The following is a 13,898-nucleotide window of genomic DNA, read 5'->3' on the forward strand; positions in this document are numbered from 1 at the left end:
TTTTATATTGAGGGTGACAAATTGTATTGTTGCTAATACCGTTAAGAGAAGTTAAAGATATATTTATGTATATGAAAATTCTATTTGAATTACTCGCTCTCTTTACTTCAATAAGTGTACGCAGATATATCTGAAATATTTATAAGTTTTAGCAACTTTAAATTACTATTGAAAGAAGTCATTTTGTTGACTAAACAAACAACTTCCTGCTCTAATTTCGGCGATGTTCCATTTTTTTTTTTAATATTCTATTTTTCAACTTTTCTTAACAAACAAATATTGACAAAAACGCATTTTTGGTCGAAAATAGAGGAAGAAAATGCATTATCTTCAGTTTTATATAAATAACACGATTCCAACCCGAAATTGCATTTAAATGAAAATTTGAAAAATTTAAACTAAAACGATTAAAGAAGTATAAGTTCGAGCAAGAGCGAATTTTCTATACCCGGCCCAGGCATCAGATATCGTCGCCCCAACTTTCTCTAAACTACCTTAAAGTCTCTAACAGTCTTATTTATTGTTAAGTGATTGTGGTAAGTATTAACTTGGAGAAAATGAACGGCCCCAGTTATTGAATTTTATTACACTAGATTAGTTTGTTTGGCAAGAAGAACATTTTCACCGTTTAATTTTAACATTTTGACATCGGATTTGTACAGTTCATTCAATTATAAATGAGGTGCCCATTCAAACAGCTTGGCTTCCAGATGTGCAATAAGATTTAATTTTTTTGAATAGGGTTGCCACCTGTACGAAAAATTATAAGATGTGCGATGTTCGTTGGACTAACCAGTGAGTTGTCAAATGAAAGGACTTGGCCTTCAGATGTACAATAGGGTTGTAATGTATTTAAATTTAAATAGCAATAAAAAAGTAACAAAAAATAAAAAAAATTTAAGAAATTAAATAAATAAAGTAATCTAATTTCCGATGACTAAGATTACACTGGAATGAACGAAAGCTTTTCTTATTTTTTAAGTTGTTGGATTTTTTGTTTCGGTAATTAAATTATTAAAAAGTAAAAAATAGTACAAATAAAAAGAATAAAGAAATAAAAAAAATTATAAAAAAATGGGGTCATTTATTCCTGTATCTTCCTCGTAGTATGCCCTGGATACTGCAAGCGTGGAAATTTGCAGGGTAATAAAAAGTAAAATTTTGAGAGAATTTTTAAAATACATTTATCAATTTTAGTCACATGAATGAATTTTTTAAAACAATTTAACATAAAACGCACCACTTAAAATTTTTCAGTTAAATTCGTATTTTTATTTCTTTAAATAATATAAACTAGTAATAGGGGCCGTGATCTAAAATATCTGCATATTTCTTTATTCTAAAAACCACAGACATTGCTTTTGGTAGTTAACTTTAACTTTGGGTATTTTGGCAAAATCATACTCTACTCAATACGTATGTATGTATATATAGCTGGCCATGCGTAAATCAATCCCTTTACTAGGGTCTGACCTTGAGACTTATTTATTTTATATGAAATAATCAGATTCTCTGAAACGCATATTTATCGAGAGTTTAACATACATTACCGTTCCCTCAGTTCGCCCACCAGGATTTTTTCGTTAAGAAATTGAAAATAAGGAATTGAAGTTGTTCGAAATTGTAGTTCCTGGAAATTGAAAATTAGAATGCGTGTGTGGGATTCAGTTTTAAATTTTAAAATTGTAAACTTTAAAAATCTTTCCGCGCAAGTACATATGTACATATATCAAATGATTCTTAAATCTGAAATGTTTTGTACAGATCGAGCACTATTTGATATATAAATTGTCTCTGTAGGATTACACGGGTGTATGTACAGAGCCAAAAGCAACATTTTTCTTTTGCAAATCTTCCGCTGTATGCTGCCTACATTCGCACCAACATTGCAACAATGCTTTGATTGATATGAAAAAAAAACAGAGACGAAAGCGAGTAAAGGAAAAATTTTTCATTCTCTTATGTCCCGCTGAAACGCTGCCTGTCGAAATGAATGAGGCCGTGTAAAAATTTTAAAATCTTTCGACGCAAATATTTCGAAAGTGGTTTATTGAACTTTAAATTTGAAAAGTTTGTGCAAAGTTCAGATCGAGCACTTTGATTTGATGTATTATTTGTCTCAGCACGATTTTTGAGTCGCTGGGAATAAGCGCCTAGTTTTAGAATAATATATAGATTAAATAATTAGTTGATAGATAGGCAACCCTACTTAAAGACATGGTAGTGTTAAAGCTTGTCCAAACACTTTCCGTTTGTTACCCATATTGTGATATTAAATAAGCATATATTTTTTAATAAACGTAAATGTAACTTTTTAGAAAGGTGGCAACTCCACTCCAAAATATTTTTTTTTGTCTCTGCAAACGGTTTTTGATTTACTATTGAAATTGAGGTATGCTGTGAAACTTTTGAATAGTTATAAATATCTCTGTTTTAAAATTTTTTTCTAGAAACTTTCGACAGAAAACACCATGTGGAATGGGAGCAAATAACAAAAAAAAAAATAAAAATAAAATTCAAAGTACATACGTGCCTTCTCGGATTTTTCATAATTTTTGCACACCTGATATTTTTCAATGTAACGCTTATAATAAGCTATACCGTGAAAATATTTGTTTCTAATTTTTTTCACATTTAAATAGTAAAAAAAAAAACAATTTTGCCCACTTTCTCTTTCTTCTGGCCCACTTTGCAATGTGAGTTAGGATTAAAAGACATTTTTCCAATGAAGTTAGTGCTGATGTAAACTGATAAATTGTAGTGGTTTATTAAAAATTGTCAAATAATAAATATTGTCGCGGCGAGTAGCAGTTTTATTCATTGTAAACCACATTTAAAAAAGGAAGAAAATATAAGTGACTTTATTGTTTTTGTTGATAGCCTACGCTAGCTCTCGGTTTTAAGAGGTGTAGAAATTTTTATTTTATTTATTGACCATCTAAGAAAGATAATTTTATGCCATTAGTACTCGATGTAGCTCATTCCGGAAGTCAATTGAAAAATTATGTCTTCAATAAACATTCCATTCAATTAGGCTATTCTCGTTTAAGGTCGATTCACGCGATTGATACCATACATACAAGCTCAATTGTAAATTTAATTGACAAATGTAACAAGTAATTTTAAGCAAAAAAAAAACCCGACTTCAACTCCCATATAAAAAAAAATATATATATATATATCTCATGATCCACTGATTGGATCTCAACCAGATTAGTATGGGACCACCTCTGAGACACTACCTTTCCGATGCACAAAGAATTATCGAAATCGGTTGACGTGGTCCAAAGTTATGCGGTAACATACATAAAAAAAAAAAAAAAAAAGATTCCGACGAACTGATAACCTCCTCCTTTTTTGGAAGTCGGTTAAAAAATCGTTTGTCAAGATTGGGACAAAGCTCAATATTTTCCTATAACACGATTAGGCTACTAATTTTTGGGTAAATTCTGAATCGTTTCACTCAGCCTTTTGAGCATACGAAGCTCACAAAAAATTCTAGGTTAATCCGATAGAGCTCTGCTGGGGTACTCTTAAGAAACATGTGAACCAGAAAAGTCCCAGAAATAAGACAAATTTGAAAGAGACAATATTAGAGATGCTAAAAACTGAAAAAAATTGGTTCAAGACTGCCAAATTCTTAAAAACTGGATGGTAAAAACTGGAGTAGCTGTTATAAGGGTCTATGGGGGCTCGCTAAATATTTATTATAATTTTAAGTGGCTTTTATTTTATTTTGTATTTTTAAATACCTTTGTGTGTGAGTAAATATTTTTTTTTTGAAATGCAAGTATTTGGCCACACAAAGAAAAATTAATTTTAAAAGACATAAAATTTGCTTGTGGATGTACACATATATAAGTTAATATTTTTGTAATTAAAAGTATGTACTCATTTGATTGCAAATGGTAAATCTAAAAATGAATTCAAAAAAATGCCCTTCTGGTTTTAAGGTCATATGAAAATATTCGCAATTCTTGCTTTTTCCTAGATTTTATGCTTTTTACCACATACCCGTATATAAAAAATAAAAAACGGTCACTATACTTCGATTTCCAGGCCACATATGCATGAAATGCAAAAATGCACATCGATTACCTCGAGGACTTATACTGTTAAAATGAAAAAGCATAAACTTGAAAATGAAGAGTAAAATGAAGTGAATAGGTACACATATATTAAATACATATATACACAAAAGTTTAAAAATATCACTTTATTATGTGTATATGTATTATGTTAAACTGTGCACTCATTCATATTTGATTAGGAGTAGTGCAGGATGCTACTCATCACTGAAAATAGTTATGCATTCTAATACTACATACGAGTCCATTTGTATAAAAGACCCTATGCATATACATAGACACAGGAAAATGAAGTAAGATAAACGAAAGACTACAAAATTGTAAAATCGTTGATACATAGTACATAGCTCAAGTTGTTTTTAATGCGGACGCTGCTAAGGTTTTGCGGTTGGGTTTTTATGGTAGAAATTTTTTTTTGTTATTTTCATTACTTAATGTACCGCTGTGAGTTGTTAAAACACAGCCGAATATCATTACGGATGTAGAAAACTAGAGGCATGCAGTTTAGTGCAAATACAGTTTTATTTTTTATAGGAATTGCGCTACTTGCATGGTAGTTTAGGTTGGTGGTGGTAGTGTGGGGTACACTTAATGCATGACAGGGGTACGATGACTAAAGTATGCCATTATTTTGTATTTATTTTCGCTTTATCTTATACTCGCTGCGTTCGATTTGCCACTCGTACCTCCTTATCCACTTTCTCAGCGATTGTGTATCTTCTCACCTGTCCGACGTGCTCCTTCATACCCAACCAGTTCTTGTAGCTCATTGCGATGCCACTGTTGCGCCATTTGTCATAGTTGGCGCGCTTTTCCGGGTCGCAGAGCGTCTCTTTAGCCTCCTGCAAGGGATAAAGGAAAACTGTAAAATTAGCGTGAAACGAGATATGCGTAAAAAGCGTCATAAAGGTTTGAGTAGAAAACTGAATTACATCTGCTAAAATTGATTTATAGGATTACATACATATGCTCGTATGTACATATACTATATATTGACATCAACCTTTTATAATTATAAGAAGTATATTGTTATTATTATAGGCCATATGCACCGCGACCTCTAAAGTGATCTATTGTGCGTGGTCCTCTGCCCTATATGGGAAGGCATTTACTATATCCTAGTATTTCCAAGGGCGCTTTATTTATTCAAAAAATTTTAAGTGGATTAAGTCTAGCACCACCCAAGTGAGCTAGTCTGCGCCTAGCAAGAGCGTTAAATTAATAAAGAATGTGTTTTGGGGTATCTTCGTCCAGCTTATCAAAGTTTTGAGCAGTTTAATAAAAGTAAGTGTTTATCAATACATAGAGAACTTTTCCAAAACTAATAAAGAAAAACTGGAATCTGAAATAGGCTTGGCATAGATACTTGGAGGAATTTTATCTAGAAAACAACTACTACAAAATAAAACCTCTTTTGATATATGATTGAATATATGATTCTAAATCGCGAGACAGACGGGCATGCTAATGCGCATAATAATTTTGCGCTGACAGGCTGCGGTAATGCGGATTAACGAACCGCAAGTGCGTGGGGTCGAGTCCCACGCAACTATGATTGGACGACAAGTGTGCAGATAGCCTAATTCATGCACAAAAATAGTTCCGCTGTCTCAGTCTCAATGTATGCCTATCTGCTTAGTGAAATTAAAGACCCTTTGAGATTGAGAGCAACACGAGGTTTGCCAGCAGGGCTGACGAAGCCTCCCAGTCATTGCTGAACGAAATATTCCCATATCCAACGTAATTTAGTAGAGATTTGCTTTGCCAAATTAGTTTGGAAGTAAATAGTTAGATGGCAACTCAATGTATTGAGGGCAGGCCGACAGTCTTACCTCTCGACTGATGTAGTCGATACCGAAAATAGTCACATAGTAATGGTCCTAAGGATTGAAAATAACTTGGATTGGAATACCGAAACATATTGCTCAAGTGTCAAGCGAAAATTATTGCCGTTACCTTCATGTAGAGCCCAGATTGTCACCATGTGCTAGTTCGGAGCCATTAGTAAAGACAAACGAAAATTGGCAAGCGGATTTAAAATGCTATTGACTGAAAGTTTATTCCACCGTAACGCTGGGGCATAACTGGTAACGGATGTGATTATTAGTGATTATTAGTAATGTTCCGATATATGTATTCAAAAGTATATATGATGGTGTATATTTTTTAAAAACGAATCGGCTTACACTAGCTAATGGTGATTTCATTTCTTCCAAAAAATGTAACCCTTTCACGTTGAGTTCGATGTTACACTCAACGCTGTAAAACAGCCAACACTCAACGCTGTGATACTGTCGTTTTAAGCATCCAGGGAATAAGGTATTTTCTAGCGATACACTGAATAGCATCGAGTACTTTCTTCGAGACATTTATTGAGTTCAGGCGTCGACTGCATGGTGGTATTGGACGAACACTAGTGATCATTGAAGCTTGCTGCTTGCTCCAAGATGAACGCCTGATTGCTGAAGTGCCTTCTGGTGTAGATACGCTGCTATCGGGCACGGGCCGTGATCGAAGGCTCCACATTTATTATTTATTGATTGGTTTCCATGTTTCCTAGAGTGCACAATTGGCGACGCAAGCATTGGGATTGAGTATAATTGTGCAATTGTAACTACAAAAGCCAGTAGAATGACGATTTTTCCATCGCATCTGTTTTAATTGTCAAAATGCTGCCAAAGAAGTTATGTTCCATGTGGGATTTCCATGAAAGCCTCACGTTTTGAAATTACACAAAAAAACGCGGAAACACGTAACCTTAATATTGGGCACTGCTTTTCCAGATCAGATAATTTTTGTAAGATATTTAAATTTTGTATGAAGAAAAATTTTAACTTCAACAGGAAAAAGAATAAAAAAAAATCTTTTGTAATCTTTTCACTTTTATTAAAGCCCGTTCTTTTGGCAAAAAATAAAGCTACTAACGATGAAAATCGATGTGTGTATAAATAAACAAGTTTTGAACGGTCAAATGAAAATTTGCATTAATTTTCATTTATGAAATAGGAGGTAATAATGTTACTCATACGCCATGTCGTACATGGCTATACTCGTAGGTACATGGCGTATGAGTAACATTTTTTTATGTTAAAGTTTGAATTTTCGCATTCGCATTGCTAATTTAAAATGAACATATATTGACCTGCTCTAGAAAAAAGGGTAACTATAAAATCTTGTCGGCGGAACGGAAAATGAAAATGTAGCAAACTTGCCGAAAGTATTGAACACTTTTTTCTATACTGCTGAAATTTTTCTGAGGTATCATAACAAAAAAAAGGCCATTTACGGGAGTTGTCTACTCCTGCGACTAATCGAGTCAAACACGATGGTGGAGGTGTATTCCATTTTTTTGGAGGCGCTTACTCTTGCATACTTATTTACCAGCCCCAGCTATTTCGATATGAAAGCGTGCCAATCAGTGTTTGTGCATATACATTCATGCATATACATATGTACAATGTACATTGTTCATATGTTTTATTCAACAGGTAAGATACTATTTACATACAAATACAGTACAAAGCCTGGAGTAGGAGTGAATATAAACACGAATCCGTACCAAACCTGGTTAAAATTTCATATACAAATTTTCCACTTCATAGAGCTTCGTAAATCGTGCCTGCAGCTACTACATAAGTATAAGTATAATTTTTTTTTGCTATGAATAGCAAATTGAGTCTACACGCACACTCCTCCCAACAATAGCAAGTGGTTAAAATTCGGGCAATGATACAATGGTAGTCAAGTTGCCACTGTGTATAACAACGTTTCACCAGAGAGACAGAGGGGAAGCAGGCGACAAGAATGAGTGCACGGTAAATGATAGCAGACAAAAACAAAACCACATTATTGGCTACCAGGCCGCTTGAAGTCGTGCAAAAAAACAGCAACAACTGTAAAAACTCAACAAGATTTATTGTCCGAAGTTGCGGGGGCGCAAATGGTGTAGTGAAGTGAATATTCGATCGCGCTGAATGAAGTGGTGTGCCACAAAATGGACGTCATGTAGCGACATTATGTATGTTTGATTTGCGGGGGCGCAAATGGTGTAGTGAAGTGAATATTTTATTTTAGTTTTAAAAACTGCATATCGCTAAGAGTGAAAAGTTGCTAAGAACACTTTTCCAAAAAATTATACTTCTAGGCAAGAAGAAACAACAATTAAATATACATCGTTTTCTAAAAGATCGAACTACATATTTTAGTTCGAAACTTTTCTATTCTGTGATATGCTAATTTTCCAAAAAACCAACAAAAAATATATTAAGTCTTACAGGGAAATTCTGGAAACTGTCATTGAACTCGCCACAGCCTATAGAAAAACAATTCTGGCAACTATCATGAAAACTTTAGTCTGTCTTTCGAAAGACTAATTAAACAATTTGCAAACGCCGAGGTCTCAGCGTTATAATTTTTGTCTTTTAGCAATAAGTTTTTTTTTTTTTTAAATTTAATTAACGAAAATGGAATGGAAAATGGAAAAAAAAGAAAAAATATATAAAATAAGTTTCTAAAAATTAAAAAAATACGTTTCCTTTCAATAAAATCTTAGAGAAAGTTGAATTAATGGAGTAAAAATAATAGAAAAAAAATAAACGAGGTCCTAAAAATTAAATGATATCAAAAAATTAAAATAAAATTTAATTAGAAAATGAAACTATATTTTCTCTTTCTCTCTAAGTTTCTAATTAAATAAAATGAAAAAAAATATATATTTTTCTTTTTAAGGCAATAAAAATTTAAATAAATTCAAAAAAATTAAAAGAAAGAAAAAATTTAATAAGTTTCTAAATATTAAATGAGATAAAAAAAAACTTATATATTTTTCTTTTTAAGACAATAAAGCCTAAAATTAAAAGAAAAAATATATAAATTAAGAAAAGAAAAACAAAATCCACTGCTCGAGGACTTGAACTCGGACTTCTCGAATTGCATGCCAGGGCTTTGCTACTCGGCCATTGTAACTGTTGGAGCAGCGCAAGCAAAATGATATAAAAGAGCTTTGCTTTCTAAGACATAAACAAAATCTTTCAAACCATTTTGCCTAGTGTCTTTCAATTGTCTTAGAAAAGACTGTAAGCAATCTTAGTCAGAATTGTCACGTTAAAGAACACAAAAACACTTTTCATCAGGTACCTATATATCTAAGGTGACGAAGTTAGAACTGATTTGCAACTATCGAAAAAGGAATGCTGCGAGAGCATTAAGCCGTCTTTGGTTTACTTCAAATTGATATTTATTCAGCTGTTTTTACCTTCGAATACGCTTTCGTTCTGCACTTCAAAGATGTTTTTTCATAGTTTGGAAACACAAAACAAAAATTTTCATTATCGTTTTACCGGAAATCGAGCTTGGGAATTTAGCACATAAAAGCGGAACTTTCGGAAAAGTGTAGCAAAGCGAACTAAATAGATCTAAACTATAAAATTTAAAATGGTTCCGAACAGACATCGCGTGTTAAATTCAACAGCTGTGTTTGCTTGGAAAAGAGATTTATCGCAAATTAGTAGTGGTTCTAAATGTATTAGAAGCAAACCAGTTCAGAACTAGAGACTTTCCCTACAGGAAGGTGGGTTGCGCTGCAGGTTTCTGCTTTGTGGGATGCGAAAACTAAAAAGGGAATAGGAAGTTCTACGGGTGTTGAGTGAACGTGTCCGTTGAGATTTAAATTCATAGACAGGACTACATTCAAAGGAAATAAATAAAACTCATCCATGTATGTTCCCATAAATAAACAATTTAGGAACGTACGTTCTTATGGACAAAACATTAGCAGCCATAGTTATATAGACTATTTTAGCCGAGAATGATTTTATATGTATGTATGTCACTAGGTGCCCTGCAGTAAATCGCGCTAGTTCAGAACTAACGCAGAACTGCCTCTTTAAGAGACGGTGCTGGTTCTAGATCTATCCCAACGCAATGCTTTCAACTGTCTCCTTTTACATGGCGATGTCCTACGAAGTGGAAATTGCCACCTTTGCAGAACTTACGAACTAGTTCTGAACTGGTTCCATTTCGACAGTTCTGGGACAATAGGTCTTTTATGAGAAAAAATTTTAAAATTAGATTACTGGATATTTTTTCTTTTCTGAACTGTTTTCATTTTGTACAGATCTGCGACAATAAGTTTTTTATGAAAAAAATTTTATTAGATTTTTTGATATTTTTTTAATTTTTTCCATTCTTTTACAGATTGCATTTTATTTATTTTTTTTTATTCTTTTATTTTATCTATATTAAATTTGATTACTTTCTCTTCAATTTTCAAGCGGCACTCAACGATTTTAATTTTAATTTTAATGTATTAAATCTGAAAATCACAACTGCCTCCACCGCGATTTGAACTCGCGACCAACGATGTTAGAGTCGGAGGTCTTCCCGCTGAGCTTTTTTAATATTGCACGAGAAGTGAGAATTTGTGCATTTACTTCTCAACAGAGCGGAACTAGTACACCAAGAGTTTCAACTGTCCTTCTCTGCAGCCGTTTTGCACTAGTTCAGAGATAGTTCTGAAATGTATAGGGCGGAACTAGCGCTTTAACAGACTGTCTCTAAATTTTACTGCAGGGTGCATATCTGTATGAGTTATTGTAAGACTTTCAATGTAAGCGTATGTGTATGTGAACACTCGAAGCTCTGGGAATTGCCGTTTGTAACTGACAACAGGCAATAATCGATTAGTGCTTTTCTCAGTGAATATTTAGGTCAAAACTGTGCTGTGTGTTGTTGCATTCGTTGCTTATGGGCGATTCCACCGTCACGAGTAGGACACTTGTTCAGAAAAAATGTTCTTTCTTGTTTAAATTTAAGTATAAAGTACTCAACAATTCTACATTTTGATAAAGCTACACCTGATTGACTATTATTTATATGAACTTTTAGTGTGGTCCATATATAAAGATTAGTTATTAGAAAATATAAGAAGCTAAGCAGGGGTTAAATTCACTCACGTTTTATTTTAGGATTGTGCCTTTTATATAGAAGAAAATGGCTAGCACAGCCAGCCAAAAAAAGTCTTAAAAATCAACGCGATTTCCCAGCGTCCTGAAAATTTTACTTTTACCTATTTAAATTTAATGGACTACAAAACTGCATACCTAAAAATTCTGAACAAAAAGTTTGAAATTTTTGGGTGTAATTGTTAAAGTTTGTTGAATTTTTATAATTTTTTTTTTTACGAACTTTGAAATGTGGATTTGTGTGGTTCTGGTTTGGTAATGTGCTAGAATTTTATATTTTTTTTTTATAAAAAACAAAAGAAAGACCGAAATTCTTCAAAATGTCACTTAACTTAATCAGCTGAACGCAAGGGTATATAAGTAGTGGGCGAGTCCGCGGTTACCTCTTCCTTTTTAACTTTACTATATATTTTTCTTACCAAACTCTTGAATTATTATTCGCAAATTATTTGATAGTACTTTCAACACAACCTTTTTTAAACTCACTCAAAAAATTACTTAGAAAATGATTTCAAAACTTAAAAAAAGGTAAAAAAATGCATTAGAGTTTTAATTTGTTATTTTTTGGTTGATTAAAGATTTTTACAAATGTCTTATACACACGTTTGTTAGATTTATAAAGAAAATAATTCTTGCACTGAGGTTCATTTTCCCATGGAATCTCCCTTATGTTGGTGACTCGTACACACATAAAATGATTTTTCCCATTTCGTTTCAGTACCTGTTTAATTTTTGTTGTTCTTTTGTTTTTGCTGTTCACTTATAAAAAAAATATATACATATACATATGGCCATTCGCTATTCATTTCGAAAATGACTGCACATGAACACAAGGAGAAAAACAAAAACAGCAAGTCCACTGAACTAAAAATAATAATTTTTGGTTTGATGGGTTTGCTTTGAATAACTGGAAGTCAGTTGTGGTTTTCAGTTTTTGTTGTTGTTGTGACTGTGCTGATGATATTGATTATATGTAAAATTTTATTTAATTCATTTGCTGAACACCAAATACAAAACAATGTTTGAAATTTTACATACATATGTATAAAATACATATCGCTCGGTTAGAGTGAGAAGTTGCTAAGTCCACTTTTTATGAAAACTCATATTTTGATGTAGCAGGTTAGAGAAATTAAAAATGCATTGTTTCGAAAAGGATAATTGTATTTGTTTTATTTATTCTCATTATATTCAATAAAAGGAAAATTTGCGAGGTCCAAAAACAAAGCACTGAAAAATCCGATAAGGCCAAAATAGTACGAAATCTTGTAATAAAGATCGAACTCCTCAGCCAAAATGTAGCATTCAAAGTTTTGCGAAATACTTGAAGTTTTTTTTCTTCTCCTCTAAATTTGTTTAAAATAGCACTTAGCAACTTTTCACTCTAAGCAAGCGATATGTGAAAACTGAAACGAAATGTAATAATACAGGAATGAATATTTGTAATAGAGTTAAATATCATGGCATGGAATAATTAATGGTGATTTAAGGCGAAATGCAATGAGTCAATTAGTTGACTTAGTACCACAAGTAAAAAGCTTTTTCACTGTTGTTAATTTTGTGGTATATTTGAATACAAGTTAGCAGTGGTTAGCAGTGCGTACTACCATTCCGCGGGATCTGACCGACCAACATAAAAAAGGAAAGAAAAAGATTTTTCTTAAAGCGGTTGCCCCCGGCAGGCCCATTTTTTAGAAAATCTGAAAAGCTTAAATTTTTTTTGTAATTTGAATTTTTGAATAAAAATGTATTTTTTTAATAAAAAAATTAACATTATATAATAAAGAAATACATAGTCAAAACTAGTCAGTTTTTTCCGCTATTATTTTGTCAAGCGCTATATTTAAAAGATGGACGGAATTTTTGGTGAGATAAACAAATTAACCCATGCAGCATTTTTTAATTATAATTGCAATCAAACAAATTTTGCCAACATTTCTGTGAGATTTGCTTAGTTTAGTATTTAGAAAATGTGAATTGTTTTCTATGTATTATAAAAAGTCGCTTATACAAAATGTGCTTTTGTACAAACATATGTAAATATAAAAGCAGAAAAGTGAATCGAGGTGAATTTGTATTTTAAGCTCCACTGTAAAAACTGCATAATGACAATTTTAAGAATGTTTTATTCACGTTTTATTTTAAATTTTTAATGAAAAGGTCCAAAGCAAAACTGAATATCATATTTGAGAAAAGTGTTATTTGGATAACACTGCAGCTTAGCAAATTTATATTTTTGTGGAATTTGTAATAATAGATACTTATTTAAAAAATTTGACCTTCGATACCCGAGACAATGATTTGCTTTAGAAAAAATTTAATAATTTTGTTTCTCTTTTTGCGTCGAAAAAGGTATGATACTCGAACAACAAAATGAAAAAAATACCCAACTTTGAAATATCAAAGTTGAGAGAAGAACGGCAGCGTCAGGACTTTTATGTTAGGTTAGAAAACGTTATGTTAGGTTAGGTAAAGGAACCTTTTGGAAATACTGAAATTTTCATAAAAAAAATATAGTTTAATCCACTCATACCCAACTCTGGCAGAACTCCATTAGCAAGTATCCTGCGCTGACAGGCTTATCCTAACATAGAAAAATCCCGTGTATTGTAAAATAGCGTTACACAAACAAAATACATGGGGAAAAATTACCTAACACCGACTTACCGAGTACCAATCTTCGGTGTGAAGACCCATAATATCTACGATGAATGTTACCTGCCTATGTATCGGTGTGTAGCAGGATAACGTCTGTCCGGTCTTACTAGTCCTTGTATAATTTTTCTAAGGTTTTTATAATTGTTTGTTAACTTTTTTAATGAAACGGTTGTAACCTGAATTTCGTCAA

At 32.5% G+C, this 13,898-nt stretch overlaps 1 protein-coding gene across 2 annotated transcripts in view; it reads right to left on the reverse strand.

Annotated features, from left to right (window-relative positions):
* Window positions 1-13,898, reverse strand: part of jdp (DnaJ domain-containing protein) — a 79,236-nt gene that overhangs the window by 2,851 nt on the left and 62,487 nt on the right. For both annotated transcript variants that reach the window (XM_017614076.1, XM_017614075.1), the window contains exon 3: window positions 4,814-4,930. In XM_017614076.1, coding sequence (XP_017469565.1) covers window positions 4,814-4,930 — 117 coding nt within the window. The remainder of the gene's footprint in view (window positions 1-4,813; window positions 4,931-13,898) is intronic.

This window comes from Rhagoletis zephyria, unplaced genomic scaffold, assembly GCF_001687245.7.
Source record: "Rhagoletis zephyria isolate East Lansing unplaced genomic scaffold, Rhagoletis_zephyria_1.1 Rzeph_scaffold_00765, whole genome shotgun sequence".
In the NCBI taxonomy this organism is placed as follows: domain Eukaryota; kingdom Metazoa; phylum Arthropoda; class Insecta; order Diptera; family Tephritidae; genus Rhagoletis; species Rhagoletis zephyria.